This window comes from Muscardinus avellanarius (assembly GCF_963383645.1).
Source record: "Muscardinus avellanarius genome assembly, chromosome: 12".
NCBI lineage: Eukaryota > Metazoa > Chordata > Mammalia > Rodentia > Gliridae > Muscardinus > Muscardinus avellanarius.
Genome location: NC_137798.1, coordinates 7,069,303 through 7,088,708, shown reverse-complemented (window position 1 = coordinate 7,088,708; position 19,406 = coordinate 7,069,303). Strand labels below are relative to the sequence as shown.

Genomic DNA, 19,406 nt, shown 5'->3' with positions numbered 1-19,406 from the left:
AGACCTCTTGTTTGAAGGGTAGTTTTAATTTATTCATGAACCAGAGAAAACCGCACAAAACGATGCAGAAAGGCCAAGAAAGATGATAGGGGTTCATTTTGCCTGCCTCTGTGCTACATGGACCGTGCTACTTGGCGGCTCCTGCAGAGGAAGCACGGGGCTTCTCTGCCTCTGTGCCGGAAAGCTCTACCTCCACAGGACCACAGATCTGCACATCTTAGACCTGAAAAATACAACTTTTGAGAAACATTTTCTCCCATTCTCAAGTATGCTTCTTCACACCTTTGGGTTTAATTTTATTTTACTCAAAGCAGCATGTTTGGAGAGAGACTGCAAGCCCGACTCACTGGCTTCTATTGATCTTTTCTTCTGTGGTGCTTAATAATCCAGTTCTAGGTTGATCCCTTGCAAGACTTTGCATTAAAGTGTCCAAAAGCATGAACACATCATCATCTCTTTCAATCCTCACAACTGCCCTGCGAGGTAGGCAGACAGGCATCGTGGTTTCGGAACACAAAGGACAGAGTCGGGACTGGTGGAAATGTCCAGGGCTCCTTCCGTCCTGGGCTGAACTGAGCTCGCCGTGACGAACAAGCAGCATTTCTGCTCGGAACAGACCAACTGCCGAGTGGGCTTGCAAACACAGGTGACGTAAAGTACAGGCCTTGTCAGGGAGCTCAAGGGGACACACACCTGGGACGACTAAGACAGAACATGGACATCTCTGACAAGGCGTTCTGCTTGTGTTCTTAAGTCTCATCCGGATCATTTGCATGTGGTCACTTTAAAGCAGTCAAGTCAAGGAGGAGGAAGGCCATTCAAAGGACTTTCTCGTCGAGCAATTTATTGATTCCGTCACAAATCCTCTTGAGGTGGGGCCTACAGTCTCCATGCAGGCTATAGAGGGCGGAGAGGAACTCGAGGTCGGCAAAGTGGTTGAAGACGTGGTTGATGCGTCCATGGGTCCGGGGCGTCAGGTGTCGCTGCACCAGTTCGTGGACCAGATCCTTGCACTCGAGCAGAAGCTTGGAGAGCACGTTCTTATCAAAGGTGTATTCTACCTCGTAGAAGCTGACCATGGTCATGGCGGTCTGGTTCAGCTTCTTGCGGAACTTCTCTACGACAACTCCTTCCTCCTGATTGAACTGGTTGTTCCGGTAGAGAATCCCGATTTTGATGGCCACCTTGATTAAGTCCTTCATGATCTTGTGGGCTTCCTTCTTGTTGCGGGTGTGCTCTTTGGTGACTTTGTAGAGCTCGTCAAAGATTTCACTGCTGGTGTCGTCGATCAACATGTTGGCCACAGTTTTGCTGGCTATTTTGCTTAGAATCTTCTTCTGGGCTTGAAGGGCCAGACTCTTGGAACTAAACATATCGAGACCTACGACAGGAAAGAGAAGAAACTGTTATGGGAAGGCGAGGCCCGTTCATTCTCTTTCTGCGAGTAAAACACAACTAAGTTGAACTTGCACTCCTAGAGCAAAAACTCATGTTTTCTATCCCACACCTCCATAACGAAACCCCACCTCAGCCCAGTGACCCCACTTCCCACTCCACATAGGGTGCCTGTTTGACCTCTGCATCTTCTAAACTGTAGTGTGCTCTTCCTCTGCGGGAGGAGGGTGGCTCTTGTCCAGGCGAACTCTCACCATCTTAGACTTACTTCATGCATATGGCCTTCCTGACTCTTCTGGTTCATGGAGAATTCCCTACACCTGCTGTCACCATGGAAACCATTCAGTTCCTCAAATTATATAGGAGGATATTATTATTTAATGACAGGAATGTAGCCCCAAACGCCAACCCCACTTCCAGGGCAGACCTGGACAGTTGCTTGTGAAAGTTTTTTTTTTTTTTTTTTGTGGTACTGAGGGTGGAACCCAGGGGCTTTTCTACCTCTGGGCTATACTCCCAGATCTATTTTATATTTTATTTAGAAACAGGGTCTCAGTAAGTTGCTGAGAGCCTCACTAAGTAGCTGAGGCTGCCTTCGAACCTGTGTGATCCTCCTGTCTCAGCCTCCCAAGCGCGGGGATTACAAGCGTGCGCCACCATGCCCGGCTGAAAGTCTTTTTGATTGAGTCTCAGAATCCATATTTAATTGAGTCTAAGATGTGTGTGTGTGTGTGTGTGTGTGTGTGTGTGTGTGTATGTGTGTGTGAGTGTTGCTGGGGATGGAACCCAGGGGCATTCTACCTTCGAGCTATACCCCCAGCCCTTTTTTTTTATTCTTTATTTTGAAACAAGGTCTCACTGAGTGGCAAAGGACCTCAGTAAGTAGCTGAGGCTGGCTGCAAACCATGATCCTCCTGTCTCAGCCTCCCAAGTACTGAGATTATAAGCATGTGCCTGGCTTAAGATATATATTTTTTTTAACTTTAAAGATTTTGTACTTGCATGCATATCAATTTTGTGAGAAAGGTGAGAGAATTTTTATAAGAAATATTGCCCCACACATGCTTTGAGGGTATAGAGAATGAGGCTGCGCAGGAAACAGACATCAACAATTCCAAGTCAAAAATGCTTCATGAGTAGTACTCTGAATACTAGGCCCAGGAAAACCACATTCAGCCATTTCTACTGTTATTTCCCATGCTTTGCCGAAATGAGAGCACTGTATGTGTGAAAACACAGCTCTACCTAAATAGGCCTCAAGACATTTCAATAAGCCGGGCGTGGTGGCGCACGCTTGTTATCCCAAGCATTTGGGAGGCTGAGAGTGGAGGATGGCGTTTCACGGACAACCTCAGCTACTTAGTGAGGCCCTCTGCAACTCAGTAAGACCCTGTTTCAAAATAAAGAATAAAAATAAAAATAGGGCAGGGGGTGTATCTCGGAGGTCAAACGCCCCTGGGTTCCATCCCCAGACCTGCAAAAAATTTTTTTCAATAAATATAGAAAAATTATAAACACTACGAAAGCAGTGGTTATAATTCAATCATCAGCATAGAAAAAATCCTGAATGATACTCAGTGAGACCCTGTTTCAAAATAAAGAATAAAAGATAGGGCTGGGGGTGTAGCTTGGAAGTAGAATACCCCTGGGTTCCATCTCCAATACCGCAAACAAAAACAAAAACAAAAGAAGATAATCTGGTCAACAGAATACTTTTATAACTCCCAGAGACAGGCATATGCAATGTTATGAGTGAGTGGGGGCAGGGGCAGTGTGCGCCCTGGGTAGCAGTCCTATTCAGAAGACTGTGCACACAGCAGGCTGGGGCTTGCTTCTGCCCATCCTCTGTGTCAGCCTTCCGCAGAGGGTCACGTCGGTGATCCCGCAGGAACGCTGCAGGCCTAGGAAGGGCCTGAGCCAAGCTCTGGGATATCTGGGGAAACAAGCCTAGCTACTGGGCACATATCCAGGATAGGTCTCGGCAAAACCTATTTTCTCACTCCTTTGAAAAGCTCTTTGGCCAGGGATAATTCTCTTAACTATGCTTGAACCAAAATTCTCATTCTTCAGCCATGAAAAGTAAGGGATTATCTGATACCTCAGAACCTCTGAGAATAGAGATTAAAATGTGATTATGGCCAGGCGTGGTGGCGCACGCTCGTAATCCCCGCGCTTAGGAGGCGGAGACAGGAGGATCGCGCAGGTTTGAAGCCAGCCGCACTGGCTTAAGAGACCCAGTTTCCAAAAATAAAATATAAAATAGGTCTGGGAATATAGCCCGGAGGTAGAAGGGCTTCCAGGAACCCCAGTACCAACAACAACAACAACAACAAAATGTGATTATGTATCTCAGCTGATGCATCTAAGGAGACAAGCTTAACGAGGCTGCCAAATTCCCCCTGGTAGGAAGGAATGGGGTCTTTCTTAAACCCAGCTTGATGAAGAGTTTGACCAAAGGAATATGGAACCAGTGTTGTGAGAGCAAGTACCCTACGGCATTGATAAAGAAGGGGCTACCAGGACCGTGTTGGGGAGCCTTGGGACAACGGCAGTGAACCAGTTTGGAGGGAGAAAGCGGAAGATAATTGAAGTGGGCGCACTTCACTCATGGAAACCCACGGGGGCCGCGCTGAGTTACTGTCTTGGTAAGTGATGTTCAGCCAGAGTCCAAGTGATGTTTCCACGTTTCTAGAAAACACGAGATTCTCCCAGATGGTGAAATGCCACACTGCTGGTGCCACACAGCAGGGAGATCATAGCGAGATGGGTGAGTGGGCAGAGAGGAGACAGATGAGCCCGGTCAGAGAGCACGGTAGGGGCTAGGCACCATATCTGGGGGGAAATGAAGTAAGCGTTGACTAAGAAATGACAGGCTCTGAGCTGTCGGCTGCAGCCCAGGAGTGTTCTGAGCATCACGCAGGATGTGGAGGTGGAGGAGGACCAGGGACAGCTGTTCTCTTACTCACAGGACTCTAGAGCTTTCTCTACCTCTGCTTCTTCTCTAAGGAGGGTATGCGAAAACTAGAATATACATGCAGAGAGACTGCATCCAGTCTACAGTTGGAAATTATTGGTAATAGCGGGCGCACAGACAGTATCACTTCTCTTCTGTAAACAATTGAAGATGACGGCAGGAAAGAATTAGCTAAAAAATGTCAAGTAGACATTAGCAGTGGACATCCAGGCAAAAAAACAGAGTGTGGTGGTTAATGAGCACAATCTGTCACGGTAGCGGACTCGGCGTACGAGGACGGTTGGGAAGGAAGGCCCCGACCTAAGGCACAGGGAGATTTGGGGCCGTCCATGTTCTGGGCATTCACTTACATTTAACTCTGTGTTAGGGGGGGTTTCAAGCGAGCCTCCTTGAGGTGGAGCAGGCTCACACCCCACTTTGAACTTGAACTTGTAGGATGAGAACCATCCTGTCCAGCTGCTTACGTACCTGGAAAAGATGACTATCCCTCACGCCTTACACTCTGTTATTGAAAAGGGGCCAAGAGCCAGAGGGAAGACTGATTTTCTGTTCTCCCTGGCAGAGCAGTTGAGGAAGGGGTTGGCTTCAGGGGTAAGGTGGTCGGCAGGACGGGATACCCGCAGAAATAATGAAATGCCTCTTGGAGACGACACACCTCTGCTGTAATTCCTAGTTGTCCTCAATTAGCTCAAGACTATTAGGGAGCTTTAAGTAGTGGTTTGAAATATAAATCAAACACAGTAGTGGTTTCCAGAAAGGCTGGGTTATGGCCTCTTCGGTGGCGTCAAACTTCCCCTGTATACAACTACTGTCTGTATCTTTCTGGAGTCTTAAGGAAAGCACCAGGAGCTGAAGGAAGTGGGATGGAATGAAATTGTCCAGGGATGATGGGGCCTTTGAGTTAGGGACAAGCAAGAATCTCCGCCTTCCCTAGCCTCACAAATAAATTACTGAAGCCCAGCTAGAAACTCATGAAAAAATGCCTTTTGTTGATCCAATGTGTTTCATACTTAAGTGGGATAGCATTTTTTTTATGCGTGGTACTGGGGATGGAATCCAGGTGCGTTCTACCTTCAAGCTCCACCCCCAGCGCTATTTTTTATTCTTTATTGAAACAACTCTCACTGAGTTGCAGAGGGCCTCACTAAGTAGCTGAGGCTGTCTGCGAACTGTGATCCTCCTGTCTCAGCCTCCCGAATGCTGGGATTACAAGAGTGTACCACCACACCCAACTAAGATAGCATTTTTGAGGCTTACGAAAGGTATTTAGAGATAGTTTAAGGGGCATCCACAGTAAAACTTAAAAGATCATGGAGGTTAGGGAATGGACTTTTTCTGACTGCGGCTTAACCTAGCACATCTTTGAGGACCTCTTGGATTCTGGCCTCTCTCTAACCCTCTGAAGGAGCTACCTATCTTGAAGATAAATCTTCTGGGTGAGCAATGAGAAAGGTCTTCTGGGAAAACCCGAGGCTCTCCAAATTTCCTTTATCTGTAACAAAAGGCAAGCAGCTTGGGGAGTACTATGGATGGGATCACTATGATGTAAAGGACAGAAGTCTCCATCAGGCACGAAATGAAAATATAAGAACCTCTATGTTTCCCTATTTTATAATGAGTCTGACTGAATGGAAGTCAAACTCACCGCTATCTACCACATAGACTGACCCTGGTCCCCGCTATCATTTGGCATCCAGAGGAAAGAGAAAGGCCCCACTCTTTTGGGATGGGGAGGGGTGTCGGGCAGATCTCTCACTTGTCTTTCCCTTTGGGTGGTTTTATTTCAGCATATGTTTATGTGTGCTGCTTATATTATTTAGTTCTAACTGAACTAATGATTACAAAGTGGACTGGTGGTTTAAAAGGTCGTCCATAAGAAACAAAACCAAGGACTGAAGATGACGTGCAAAGCACAAAGTACACTGAGAGAAGGGCAGCGCTGACGACCGGGCTCCCTGTGTGAGATCTCTGCCACAGCCAGACTGCAAGGGGAGAGCAGCGACCTTAGAAGACCTGGACCATAACCCCAGTGACACAGGAGGCCGAGGCTGAAAGATTGCAAGTGACAGGGCCAGCTCAGCAACTTAGCAAGAACCCATCTCAAGGAGTAAAAAAGGGCTAGGGGTGTAGCTTAGTGGTAAAATGTCTCAAGGCTCAATCCCAGTACCGTGGGGGGGGAGGGCCATACACATTTCAAGGATGTTAATAAGACAATTGCAGTGTGGATTTTGAATACTTTTACCTGCCTGGAGTTATTTCCCACAGATACTAGGAAGCCATGGCAGTTAGCAAGACAGTCTTGTTTCTGTTCATGATGGGTCTCACTGTGTTGCCCAGGCAGGCCATGAATGCAGGAGCTTCCTGCCTCAGACGCCCAGGTTGCTGGGATGGCCAGTACACACCACCATGCCTAGCTTTAGCAAGAGAGTTAGACGTACTGTGTTTTTGAGCTTTGGCTTGTTCTCTTGGGTGACGGGGCGGGCAATAAGGAACAGCATACGTGGTTGAGGGTGCATGAGTCCAGGACGAGACACCTGGCAGGGTGGGGAGACACCGAAGAGCCATCAACTAAGAGAAGTCAGTCTTTCTGAAATTATTAGCCAATTAAGGACCTTCAGGAGAACCAGGCTCTTTTTTAAAAAATGTAAATGCCTACTTTGCCCGTTAAGCTGGATTCTTTATTCCCTTTAGTTAGAGCACCCTGGTGCCCCTCTTGGGATTCTCTCTCCCCTCTGTGACCCACCACCAAACCACTTCTACTCTCCCAATGAGAAGAGATGGCTAAAAAATTAGGGAGTCCTCCCCAGAAAAATTAAAAACCATTACACATGGAAATCAGTTAGGGTAGGACGCCAAAAGCAGTCTGGGTACAGGAGGATTGGGGTGGAGGGTGGAGGAAGGACTGAATTACCAGACATACACATTAGCCAGCCTTCACCCTCGGCCTTGTGGCCAGTCATCCTGCCTCTAACTTATACACGGGCATACTCCAAATCTTGCCTTTGGCTCGAGTAGAGTTTGTTTTTGTCCATGGTGGCTGTCTAGTTCTAGAGAGCAATTCATTTAGAGATGGAATGAGGACTCATGTGTTTTGGGGATACCAGGCGTGATGAAATTTCCTAGTGATATTAGATGTTTCACAGTGCCGAGCAAGAACATATGAAAACAGCTGTAGTCAAAATTGGCATTTCTCATAGAGAAGGTGCTGCAAAACGATTCAAAACCTTGCCCTGAGTATTCACACTTGAAAAGCAAGCTTTTTTTAAAATTTTTACTTTTTTTTTTTTGGAGTACTGGGAGAAGTACATTTTACCTCTGAGCTCCACCCCTAGCCCTATTTTTTATTCTTTATTTTGAAACAAGGTCTCACTGAGTTGCAAAGGGCCTCACTAAGCAGCTGAGGCTGTCCACGAACCACAATTCTCCTGTCTCAGCCTCCCAAATGCTGGGATTACAAGCGCGCGCCCCTACACCATACCCAGCTTATATTTTTACCGTTATTTAATAGTAATTTTTTTGTTTCTGGTGAAAGGAAGAGAGATTGGCAGGGATAGCTATAAAGCCTTTTAGATAATTATATCAGCTTGTCTTGGACCTCCCTTCCCACACAAATACCCATGAGCACTGAGAAATCTCTAACTCAATTAATGATAACATCAGAGATCAGGATAAAAATAACCCGGGTATCCAACGTGGTATACTTCATGTATTTGATCCTCACAACAACCCTGCAGTACAGGGACTGTGAGTTCCATATCATAGATGGGGAAACCGAGGCACAGCAGATTGACGCAGTTCACTCAAAGCTATGGGGCCAGAAAGCAGAAAAGCTGCCATTAAGTCCGATGGTGTTCACTGGACACCAGAAAAAGCGTGCGGTCTTTGCCTTTCTGTGTCTACCTTCAGAAACTGCCCCGGGGACCTGTGCCTTCTCACTTATCTGACACATTAAATACTCCTTGGTCTAAATTTTCCATCTATTATTATTATTATTATTATTATTATTATTATTATTATTATTATTTTGTGGGTCTGGGGTTGGAACCCAGGGGCATTCGACCTCTGAGCTACGCCCCCTGTTCTATTTTTTATTCTTTTTATTCTTTTTTTTTTTTGGTGGTGCTGGGGTTCCTGGAAGCCCTTCTACCTCCGGGCTACACTCCCAGACCTATTTTTGCATTTTTATTTGGAAACAGGGTCTCCTAAGACAGCGCGCGGGGCTAGCTTCGAACCTGCGCGATCCTCCTGTCTCTGCCTCCCAAGCGCAGGGATTACAAGCGTGCGCCACCACGCCCGGCCTATTTTTTATTCTTTATTTGGAAACAGGGTCTCACTAAGTTGCAGAGGGCCTCACTAAGTAGCTGAGGCTGTCCGCAAACCGCGATCCTCTGGTCTCAGCCTCCCGAATGCTGGGATTACAAGCGTGTGTGCCGCCACGCCCGGCTAACATTTCATTATTTAAAAAAATACCCAAGCCGGGCGTGGTGGCGCACGCTTGTAATCCCCGCGCTTGGGAGGCAGAGACAGGAGGATCGCGCAGGTTCGAAGCCAGCCGCGCGCGCTGGTTTAGGAGACCCTGTTTCCAAAATGAAAATGTAAAAAATAGGTCTGGGAGTGTAGCCCGGTAGAAGGTAGAAGGGCTTCCAGGAACCCCAGTACCACCAAAAAAAAAATAAATAAATAAAAAAAAAATAAAATAAATAAAAAAATAAATAAAAAAATACCCAAAGGGCTGGGCGTGGTGGCGTACACTTGTAATCCCAGCATTTGGGAGGCTGAGACAGGAGGATCGCGGTTTGTGGACAGCCTCAGCTACTTAGTGAGGCCCTTTTGCAACTCAGTGAGACCCTATTTTAAAATAAAGAATAAAAAAATAGGGCTGGGGGTATAGCTTGGAGATAGAATGTCCCTGGGTTCCATCCCCAGTACCACAAACAAACAAACAAACAAACCCAAAAGGACAGCCTATGGAAGCACAGTATTGCATGTTTATAAAAATTTGAAGATAAATGTGGCTTTCCATTTCAGACGGAATTATGTATTTTTTCAACAGATTTATGTATTGATTTTGTTTTTCATACTAATTTTGCAGCCAGCTCTGCAAAGTGAATGAGTGTTTGATGGATTTACTCACCAGAGCTAACTGAAGCAGATACTTGTGAAGTCACTGGGGGTGAATCATCTCCAACTCAACAGGTTAATTTTGGAGAGCTGAGAGATATTTTTGTCTCACTGGAGCAGAAGAGCAACCATCACTGAAACAACATCTACGTACACAGTTCCTTTAAACAAGGCTTTTTCACCCCTCAGCCTTTGGATCTAACAAATAATGACTATCTCTGAATAGTAGATGACATTCAGGTGTAATAATAATAATAAAGTGCGCTTACGTAGAGTTGCTTGTTGAAATGCTTTATCACAGCAATCATCATATTCTAGCAGCAACTCAGTGATGTATGCATTAATACCACCACCACCACCATCATCATCACCATCATCACCATCATCATCAATATCACCATCATCTTCATCATCAACACCACCATCATCACCATCATCACTATCATCATCACTACTATCATCATCACCATCACCACCACCATCATCTCTATCACCATCACCATCATCACTATCATCATCACCATCACCATCATCTTCATCATCATCAACACCATCACCATCATCACTATCATCATCGTCTCCATCATCATCAACATCACCATCATCAACATCACCATCATCACTATCATCATCACTACTATCATCATCACCATCACCACCACCATCATCACCATTATCAGCACCATCATCACCATCATCACCATCACTACTATCATCATCACCATCACCATCATCACTATCATCATCACTACTATCATCATCACTACTATCATCATCACCATCACCACCACCACCACCACCACCACCATCATCATCACCATCATCACCATCATCATCAACATCACCATCATCTCCATCATCATCATCACCATCACCACCACCATCATCAACATCACCATCATCTCTATCACCATCACCATCATCACTATCATCATCACCATCACCATCACCATCATCTTCATCATCATCAACACCATCACCACCATCACCATCATCATCGTCTCCATCATCGTCTCTATCATCATCAACATCACCATCATCAACATCACCATCATCACTATCATCATCACTACTATCATCATCACCATCATCACCATTACCAGCACCATCATCACCATCATCACCATCACTACTATCATCATCACCATCACCATCATCACTATCATCATCACTACTATCATCATCACCATCAATATCTCCATCATCATCAACATCACCATCATCATTACTATCATCATCACCATCACCACCACCATCATCATCTCCATCATCATCTCCATCATCATCAACATCGCCATCATCAACATCACCATCATCACTACTATCATCATCACCATCACCACCACCATCATTACCATCATCATCTCCATCATCATCATCATCACCATCATCACTATCATCACTACTATCATCATCACCATCATCTCCATCATCATCAATATCACCATCATCGTCATCATCATCAACACCATCACTATCATCACCGTCATCATCACCATCATCAGTAGCAGCAGCAGCAGCAGCATTTCACATTCAAGAAAACCAAGGCAGGGGTGGCTTGTTTAAACCTATTATTCAGGAAGTGGCAGTGCTGGCTTTTGCAGTCTGTTCCCCTGTCCTGTGAGGACTTCAGCCTGCCAAACTGCCACGCAAGGGGTGACAAACCAATTAGTTTAAATGCTTCTTGAATTACTGCCCACAGTAATTGAGATTGAGCAGCTTTCCCCCCCTCTCTCAGAAGAATTAAAACCACAAAGCATTTCAAACATATAGACAAAACAGAAGAAAATAGAGCCTATATTTGTATGGATACCACCCAGAAAGAACAAGTTTTAACGTTTTGCTCTCAAAGACAGAGGGAGGCGAAGCCTCTCTGTTTCTACTTTCCTATCCTCTGCTCTCAGATCTAACTGGACTCTACAAATGCCTTCCTCTCATTCCTGGCTTTGTTTTTCTGTTTTTCCTCACTGCCGATCATGCACGCATGCATCTATATTACGTTGATAAGCATTTTTAATTGAAGTTGACATAAGATTATTACATGCACAAATCCTTCTGCAACTCTTCGTTGACATCATGCTTTCAAATTTAGTCACTTGGCTGCTGATATGCCTGTATCTCCTCGTTTTCAGTGGATGGGCATGTAAATTCTCTCCATCCGGCAGCCTCTAGATTCTACACCCATTTGAGCGTGCCGTGTCCTGTGGCGAGGGCTGCCGGCGCCTCTCCAGCGCCACACTCAATTTCACTCCCAGCAGCAACGCCTGGGTTCCCTGGGGGCTCTGCTTCCTCATCAACACTTCAAGTAGTCCAACTTTTTAATTTTTGCCAATCTGACGCCTTTCAGAGTGGCTTGTGCTTCTCAGATGCACTTCCTGGCCGCTCGTGAGATCCAGCAGGTTTCTGTGTTGACTAGGTGTTCAGGTGTTTTTCTCCCCTGAATTTCCAGTCCCCACAGTGAACTCGCGTGTTTCCAACCGGGTTGCATGTCTAACACAGATGCTTATCCTACCTACCTCCTCCCTGTCTGTGGCGTTAACTTTTAACTCTATTTGTGCATCTTTAGTAGTACTTAAGATTTACATGTTACCAACCTTTCCCTCCATTGTAGTTTCTGTATCTTGTTTAAAAAATTCTTTTCCTGCCAGGAGGTGACAAGAGTCTCATATATTTTCCAGAAGTTTTAAAGGTTTGCTTTTCACATTGAGATCTTGAATGCATCTGGAATTTATTTGGGTCTACGGTATGAAGTCAGGAATCTCCTCAAATTTATTGAATAGTTTATTCTTTCTGCTACTGATCAGTGAGACTCCTTTTTTCATATAGGGTTTTCATATTTCATATATCTGTTTCTGAGTTTTTCTACTCTATTTTAATGGTTTATTTTACTACCACATTTTCTAAATTACTAACACCCATACGTCATTTCAGACCAAAGGGAAGTCCCCTCCCCTATTTCTGCTTAGAAATTGTCTTGATTATTCTTGCTTTTATTCTTCCATATGAATTTTATAATCATCTGCTCAAATGCCAACACCTTTCTGGCCGAGGTGAACTGCTGCCTTTGATATTGAACCTTCATATCCATTAACATGATCTGTTTCTCCATTTAGTCAGCTCTTTCTCTGTGTCCTCCAAGGATGCTCATGGCTCTTCCCATAAAGCTCTTTCATATTCTCTCACCAGATTTCTTCTGTGGCACAGTAGAGTGCTGGTCGCTATTATTAATATACTTCTTTCTATTACAGCTACTAAATGGCTTTTAATGAACCACAGGAACCCAATCGGTTCCTATATATTTATCTTCAATTGAGGAATTTTGCAGAACCGTTAATGGATTTTATGTAGCATCTCTTTTTTTAATGTACATAACACTGACTACATAAAATGGTTTCTTTGGCCTATTTCATTTTCTTGGTTTATCACAACATTGGATAGTAAGGGTGCTTCTTAGGATCCTAGCCTTATCTCTATCTTTAACAGGATTACCTATAAAATTTCCCCACCACATACAATGTATACTATGTTTTTTTCTTTATCCTTTCTTTTTCTTTCTTTTTTCTTCCTCCTCCTCCTCCTCCTCCTCCTCCTCCTCCTCCTCCTCCTCCTCCTCCTCCTCCTTTTTTTCTGTGAAATTAGTAGACTGACCAACAAAAATGTGTCTTTGGAATTCAATGTTTGGAGTAAAGATGCAGACCTAAAATGTTAAAAATCAGGCAGTAAAATGGGCCCAAAGCCAGTCTAAGTTGGAAAAAAATAAGGCTTGAAACCATAGGTATTTAAAAGATTGAGACTCCTGGAAAGTGCTACAGTTAAATACAATAATATGTAAACTCTCTGCTTAGCGAGATTAGAAAAAGAAAAAAGGAACAGAAAAACAAAGATGGGCATGGTGGTGCACACCTGAATTACTAATATTTGTGAGGCCGAGACTGGAAGATGTCAGGTTTGCAGCCAGCCTCAGTAACTTACTGAGGCTTGAGACCCTATTTCGATATAAAAAAATGAAATAGGGCTGGGGGTATAGCTTAGAGGTAGAATGCCTCTGGGTTCAATCTCTAGTGTCACTGGGGTGGGGGGGCATTAGCTTTACTAGAGAGGTTGAAACACATGAGATTTTGGCAGATAGCAATAGATCTTAATGTTCTACTTAATTTCTTTATTGAAATATGAATTTTAAGCCGGGCGTGGTGGCGCACGCTTGTAATCCCCGCGCTTGGGAGGCGGAGACAGGAGGATCGTGCAGGTTCGAAGCCAGCCACATGCGCTGGCTTAGGAGACCCTGTTTCCAAATAAAAATGTAAAAATAGGTCTGGTAGTATAGCCCAGAGGTAGAGGGGCTTCCAGGAACCCCAGTACCACCAAAAAAAAAAAAAGAAAGAAATATGAATTTTAAGCTGAGCGTTTGGGAGACTGAGATAGGAGGACCACAGTTCAACGACAGTCTCAGCTGCTACTTAGTGAGGCCCTTTGCAACTCAGTGAGACCCTGTTTCAAAATAAAGAATTAAAAAAATAGGGCTGGGGGTATAGCTCGGAGGTAGAATGCCCCTGGGTTCCATCCCCGGTACTGCAAAAAATAATTTAAAAAAAGAAATATAAATTTTAGCCTGGTGTGGTGGTGCATGCTTGTAATCCCAGCATTTGGGAGGCTGAGACAGGAGGATCGTGGTTTGTGGCCAGCCTCAGCTACTTAGTGAGGCCCTTTGCAACTCAGTGAGACTCTGTTTCAAAATAAAGGATAAAAGCCGGGTGTGGTGGTGCACGCTTGTAATTCCCGCGCTTGGGAGGCGGAGACAGGAGGATCATGCAGGTTGCTGGCTTAAGAGGCCCTGTTTCCAAATAAAAAAGTATAAAATAAGTCTGGGAGTGTAGCCTGGAGGTAGAAGGGTTTCCAGGAATCCCAGTACCACCAAAAAAAAAAAAAAAAAAAAGGATAAAAAATAGGGCTGTGGGTATAGCTTGGAGTAGAATGCCCCTGGGTTCCATCCCTGGTACCATGAAAAAAGAAATATGAATTTTATGCAATGTCATTGTGAGGTTTCAACTTAAACCTGGAGTAGTAAGAAAAGTACACATTGAAGAGGGTCTCATGCCTCACTCAGTTGCTGAGGCTGGCTGCAAACCCGAGGTTTCCTGTCTCAGCCTCCCAGTGTATTGTTTATACAATCTTTTATGTATGTGCCGTAGGGAAATTGGTTGTGTTCATGGACTTGTGGTCTGAGACGTGAGCCAAGCCACACTTTGGATTTCTGCTGGTGCCACAGTAAACACACAGGCCAGGAAATGACCAGGGTTGAGGGGTGCAGTTTGCAGACGGGAGGTGGGGTGGCCCTAGAAGTCCTCAAGGTGGGCTCCTGGGCTCCTCAGAAACCCCACTCGGGTGAAACAAGCAGACCTCGCCACATCACTCGGAGGAAGGGCCGGCTTCCTGGAAGTCCCTTGGCAGTGCGTCTTCTCCGAGGTGTCTTAGAATTAAACCATCCCTGTACTTGTCTCTCTGGCAGTAATGGCTCAGAATAACAATGTTTATATGCCGTGGTTATAAAACAGCACCGCCAAAAGCTGCCCCATCTTTCCAGCCGAGTCCCCAGGTGCCGTCAATGACACTGAGAAATACTGTCGGGGGGAGCCCGGATGCAGGCTGTGGCCGGCGCTCCCTGAACACTGGGACGACCAGAGAGCTGATGGGTCCTGACCCAGGCCACTGGGCCGGCCACCAGTGCCTCCAGGCACCCCAACCTGCCCATGGGGGCCAGCATCCCCTGGGTCTGTTAAATGAGGAAGCACACTAGATGATTCTGATTTGTTTTCTATTCTCAAGAGTAACCTCTTCAGAATCAGAAACTGAATATATGTATTTTTTTCCATTGGTAAGAACCCTGCACAGGGCACACATATGTGGAGGATGCCCTCCGGATAAGCTGTCAGCTCTTCTTCTCTGCTAAGCTGCTCCCCTGCCCTCGGTCGGTCAGTCGGTAGGTTGGTCTGTTTGTCTGTCTCTCTCTCGCTTCCTTCCAGAGAGCCTCCTCCTCCAGGCCTTGGCCTGGGCTCATCACAGACAGACAGGCATGCTGTCTGTCCCCGGGCCTCTTCCTCTGTCAGCCTGGGTGTCCACAGATGGAGTCACAGACTGCCAGCCCCAGCAGGCCCTGCGGGCTGTCCTGCGCTGCGGCAGCTGTGTTTAGTAGCTCGGGCCAGCACCTGACCCTCCCAGAGAAGGCTGCCCGTCCTTTCCCAGGCTGCCTTGTTTGCCTCTTCTCCCCACATCCAGGCGCTTCCTGGCTCCATGAGCCCCTCTGAACCAACTCCCTACAGCAGCCTATTTAAGGCTTGCTGGCGTGGCTTCGCAGTTTAGACGGAAGGCACCCGGGCTCATCATGGTGTCTCTGACACGTGGTAGGCACTCAGTATAAATGTAAACCTCAAAAAGTAGTGTCTGGTTGGCCCAGGAAGAGGCCCTAAGGAGCTGCGCCTGTGTTCTTCCTTTGACACCAAACTCAGCGGTAGCTGCGGTCCCCAATGCCACTGGCGTGAGCTCACGTGTATTAACACGCATTGACTGTACATGTTGAAATACTCAGTGTGGTATTGGGAGATAAGCAGACAGCATCCACTGGCCCAGTCTAGCTTTTCGTAATTGCTATTCTGCATTCAGGTCAACTTTTTTTTTTTAATGGCACTGAGTTTGGAACCCAAGGGTGTTCTACCTCTGACCTATACCTCCAATCTTATTTGTTATTCTTTATTTCTGTATCTTATTACTAAGTAGCTGAGGCTGGCAGTGAACCTGAGATCCTTCTGTCTCAGCCTCCCTCCCAAGTACTGGGATTACAAGCAGGTGCCACCACACCGGCTTCAGGTTAACTTTTTAAAAAATTTCCACATACAAAAAAGAACATGTGGTGCTTGTCTTTCTGTGTCTGGCTTATTTCACCTAACACAATGTCCTCTGGTTCCACGAATTTTGCTTCAAGTGACAGGATTTCACTCTTTTTTATGGCTGAATGATATTCCATGATATATATGTACCACATTTTCTTTGCTCTTAAAAAAATTTTTTTTGTGTGTGTGTGGATCTGGGGATGAAACCCAGGGGCATTCTACCTCCAAGTGATACCCCCAGCCCTATTTTTTATCCTTTATTTTGAAACAGGGTCTCATTGAGTTGCAAAGGGCCTCACTAAGTAGCTGAGGCTGTCCTCGAACCATGATCCTCCTGTCTCAGCCTCCCAAATGCTGGAATTACAAGCGTGCACCACCACGCCTGGGTCCTTTGCTCATTTATCTGCTGACCAGCACCTAGCCCAAATCCTTGTTTCGGCTATTATGAATAGTGCTGTAGGAAACATGGGCCTGTAGGTATCTCTTTGGTATGCTGACCTAGTTCCTGGAGATAGCTGAATCATATAGTTCTAATTATTATTATTATTATTATTATTATTATTATTATTATTAATTTGTGGTACTGGGGTTCCTAGAAACCCTTCTACCTCTAGGCTACACTCCCAGACCTATTTTTTATATTTTTATTTGGAAACAGGGTCTCTTAAGCCAGCAAGGCTGGCTTCGAACCAGCGCGATCCTCTTGTCTCGGCCTCCCAAGCTCAGGGATTATAAGCATGTGCCACCACGCCCAGCAGAATCTAAGTTTTATTTTTAAAGAACCTCCATATACTCTCCATTGTGGTTATACCGATTTATACCCCCACCAAAAGTGTATGAGAGTTCCTTTTTCCCGTCGTCACCAGCATTTTTAATTTTTGTTTTGATAAAGCCATTCTAAATGGAGTGAAAGGGTACTTTGTTTTGGTTTTAATTTGCGTTTCCCCAATGGCTAATGATATCAAGCTTTTTAAAAAATATATATTTGTTGGCCTACCAAGTAGTCTTTTAATTGTCTCTGAGGAGTGTTTGGAAACACAGGAGAACATTTTTGGTTGTCACAGTGTGAATGGGGTGTCTGCAGGGAGTTAGCATGTGTGTAGGGGACAGGTAGGTAACTACCCTCTAATCCAGGATAGAGAACCCCCAGGGTGTCTCCTTGAGAAGCACATTTCTCAGTCCTTGGCCAACCTTGGTCCCCAGCAGTGCTGGGCTCTCCCTGGGTCTCTTCTTTTCTAACTCCAGCTTTTTGGGTCCTTTTCAGCACCTTCTGGCTCCTTTTCTTCTGTCAAAGAAGACTGGGTAAGCCAGGCATGGTGTTGCACACTTGTAATCCCAGCATTCAGGACGCTGAGACAGGAGGATCGCGGTTGGAGGACAGCCTCGGCTACTACTTAGTGAGGCTCTTTGCAACTCAGTGAGACCCTGGGTTCCATCCTCAGTACTGAAAAAAAAAAAAAAAAGACTGGGTGTTCTCCTGGGTTTCCTGAAGGCCCTCATCTCTCTCCATACACATACTCTCTGGGTGGAGATGCCCGTTCTCCCTCCAAGCTGTTTCCTCTCAACAGTGTCCATAGCCCAGAGATTCCTCCAGCCGCCCCGTCTCTAACTGCTTGCCTGACCTCTCCATCTCCTGAGCTCCGTCTCCAGGACTTTGGTCCTCTGGGCAATTTCTCGATTTCTCTCTGCAGTCGCCTGCCCTCTGGCATACATAACTCTTATCACCTCCCAGAGCAACCCATCATCTATTAAGCTGGGTGAAAAGAAACATTTTTATTCTGTTAGAAACACAGGGGAAGGATTAGCTCTGGACAGAGAGAAAACTGAACCAAAAGATAAAGAAGCAATGTCAGCTCCTGGAAAAAAACCGAGAAGACGAGGCCGGGCGCGGTGGCACATGCTTGTGATTCCCGCGCTTGGGAGGCGGAGACAGGAGGATCGCACTGGTTTGGAGCCAGCTGCGTGAGCTGGCTTAGGAGACCCTGTTTCCAAATAAAAGTGTAAAAATAGGTCTGGGAGTGTAGACCGGAGGTAGAAGGGCTTCCAGGAACCCCAGTACCACCAAAAAAACCCCCAAAAAACAAAACAAAAACCCCCCCGAGAAGACGGAGATTTCTCAAGGGTGTGAATCACGGTTTATCTACCCTCCCCAACAGCCACAGCAGGGGACTGAAACAGAGAATGGTCATTACGTGAATGAACGCCACTTCTTCTGACCTCTTATTCAAACACACACTCTTTTCAGGGACATGGACACGCTTAGCCCCCAAAACCTGTTTTCCTCAATGAGGGGGGTCTCACTGTACCCCTTCCCCAGTGACAGGGGACATGGTGGGGGGGGGGCTATGGTTGCCGTATCACTCCCCAGGCCCACTGGCCACTTGTATTTGTTACTTTTAATATTTACTTTCAAAGCAATACAGGTGCGTTATTACTTTTTCTTTTTTGCGGTACTGGAGATGGAACCAAGGGGCACTGTACCTCTGAGCTATACCCCCAGCCCTATTTTTTAGATATTTTATATTTATTTATTGATTGATTGATTGATTGATTGTAGTACTGGTGATGGAACCCAGGGGCATTGTACCTCTGAGCTATACCCCCAGCCCTATTTTTTAGTTAGTTTGTTTATTTATTTCAGTACTGGTGATGGAATCCAGGGGCATTGTACCTCCGAGCTACACCCTCAGTCCTATTTTTTTGTTGTTTTTTTTATTATTTGAAACAGGGTCTCACTGAGTTGCAAAGGGCCTCACTAAAAAGCTGAGGCTGGCCGGGCATGGTGGCACACGCTTGTAATCCCCGTGCTTGGGAGGCAGAGACAGGAGGATGGCGCAGGTTCGAAGCCAGCCGCGTGCGCTGGCTTAGGAGACCCTGTTTCCAAATAAAAAAAAATGTAAAAATAGGTCTGGGAGTGTAGCCCGGAGGTAGAAGGGCTTCCAGGAACCCCAGTACTACCAAAAAAAAAAAAAAAAAAAAAAAAGAAGAAGCTGAGGCTGTCTGCGAACCAAAATCCTCCTGTCTCAGCCTCC

General features: G+C 45.7%; 1 protein-coding gene across 1 annotated transcript in view; it reads right to left on the bottom strand.

Annotated features, from left to right (window-relative positions):
• Positions 1-818: 818 nt before the first annotated feature.
• The window catches only part of TNFAIP8L3 (TNF alpha induced protein 8 like 3), a gene marked incomplete at its 3' end in the record, with an annotated part of 33,728 nt that continues 15,140 nt past the window's right edge, over positions 819-19,406 (bottom strand). Inside the window, exon 2 of the mRNA XM_080706734.1 lies at positions 819-1,381. Within this exon, the coding sequence (XP_080562860.1) occupies positions 819-1,381 (563 nt within the window). The remainder of the gene's footprint in view (positions 1,382-19,406) is intronic.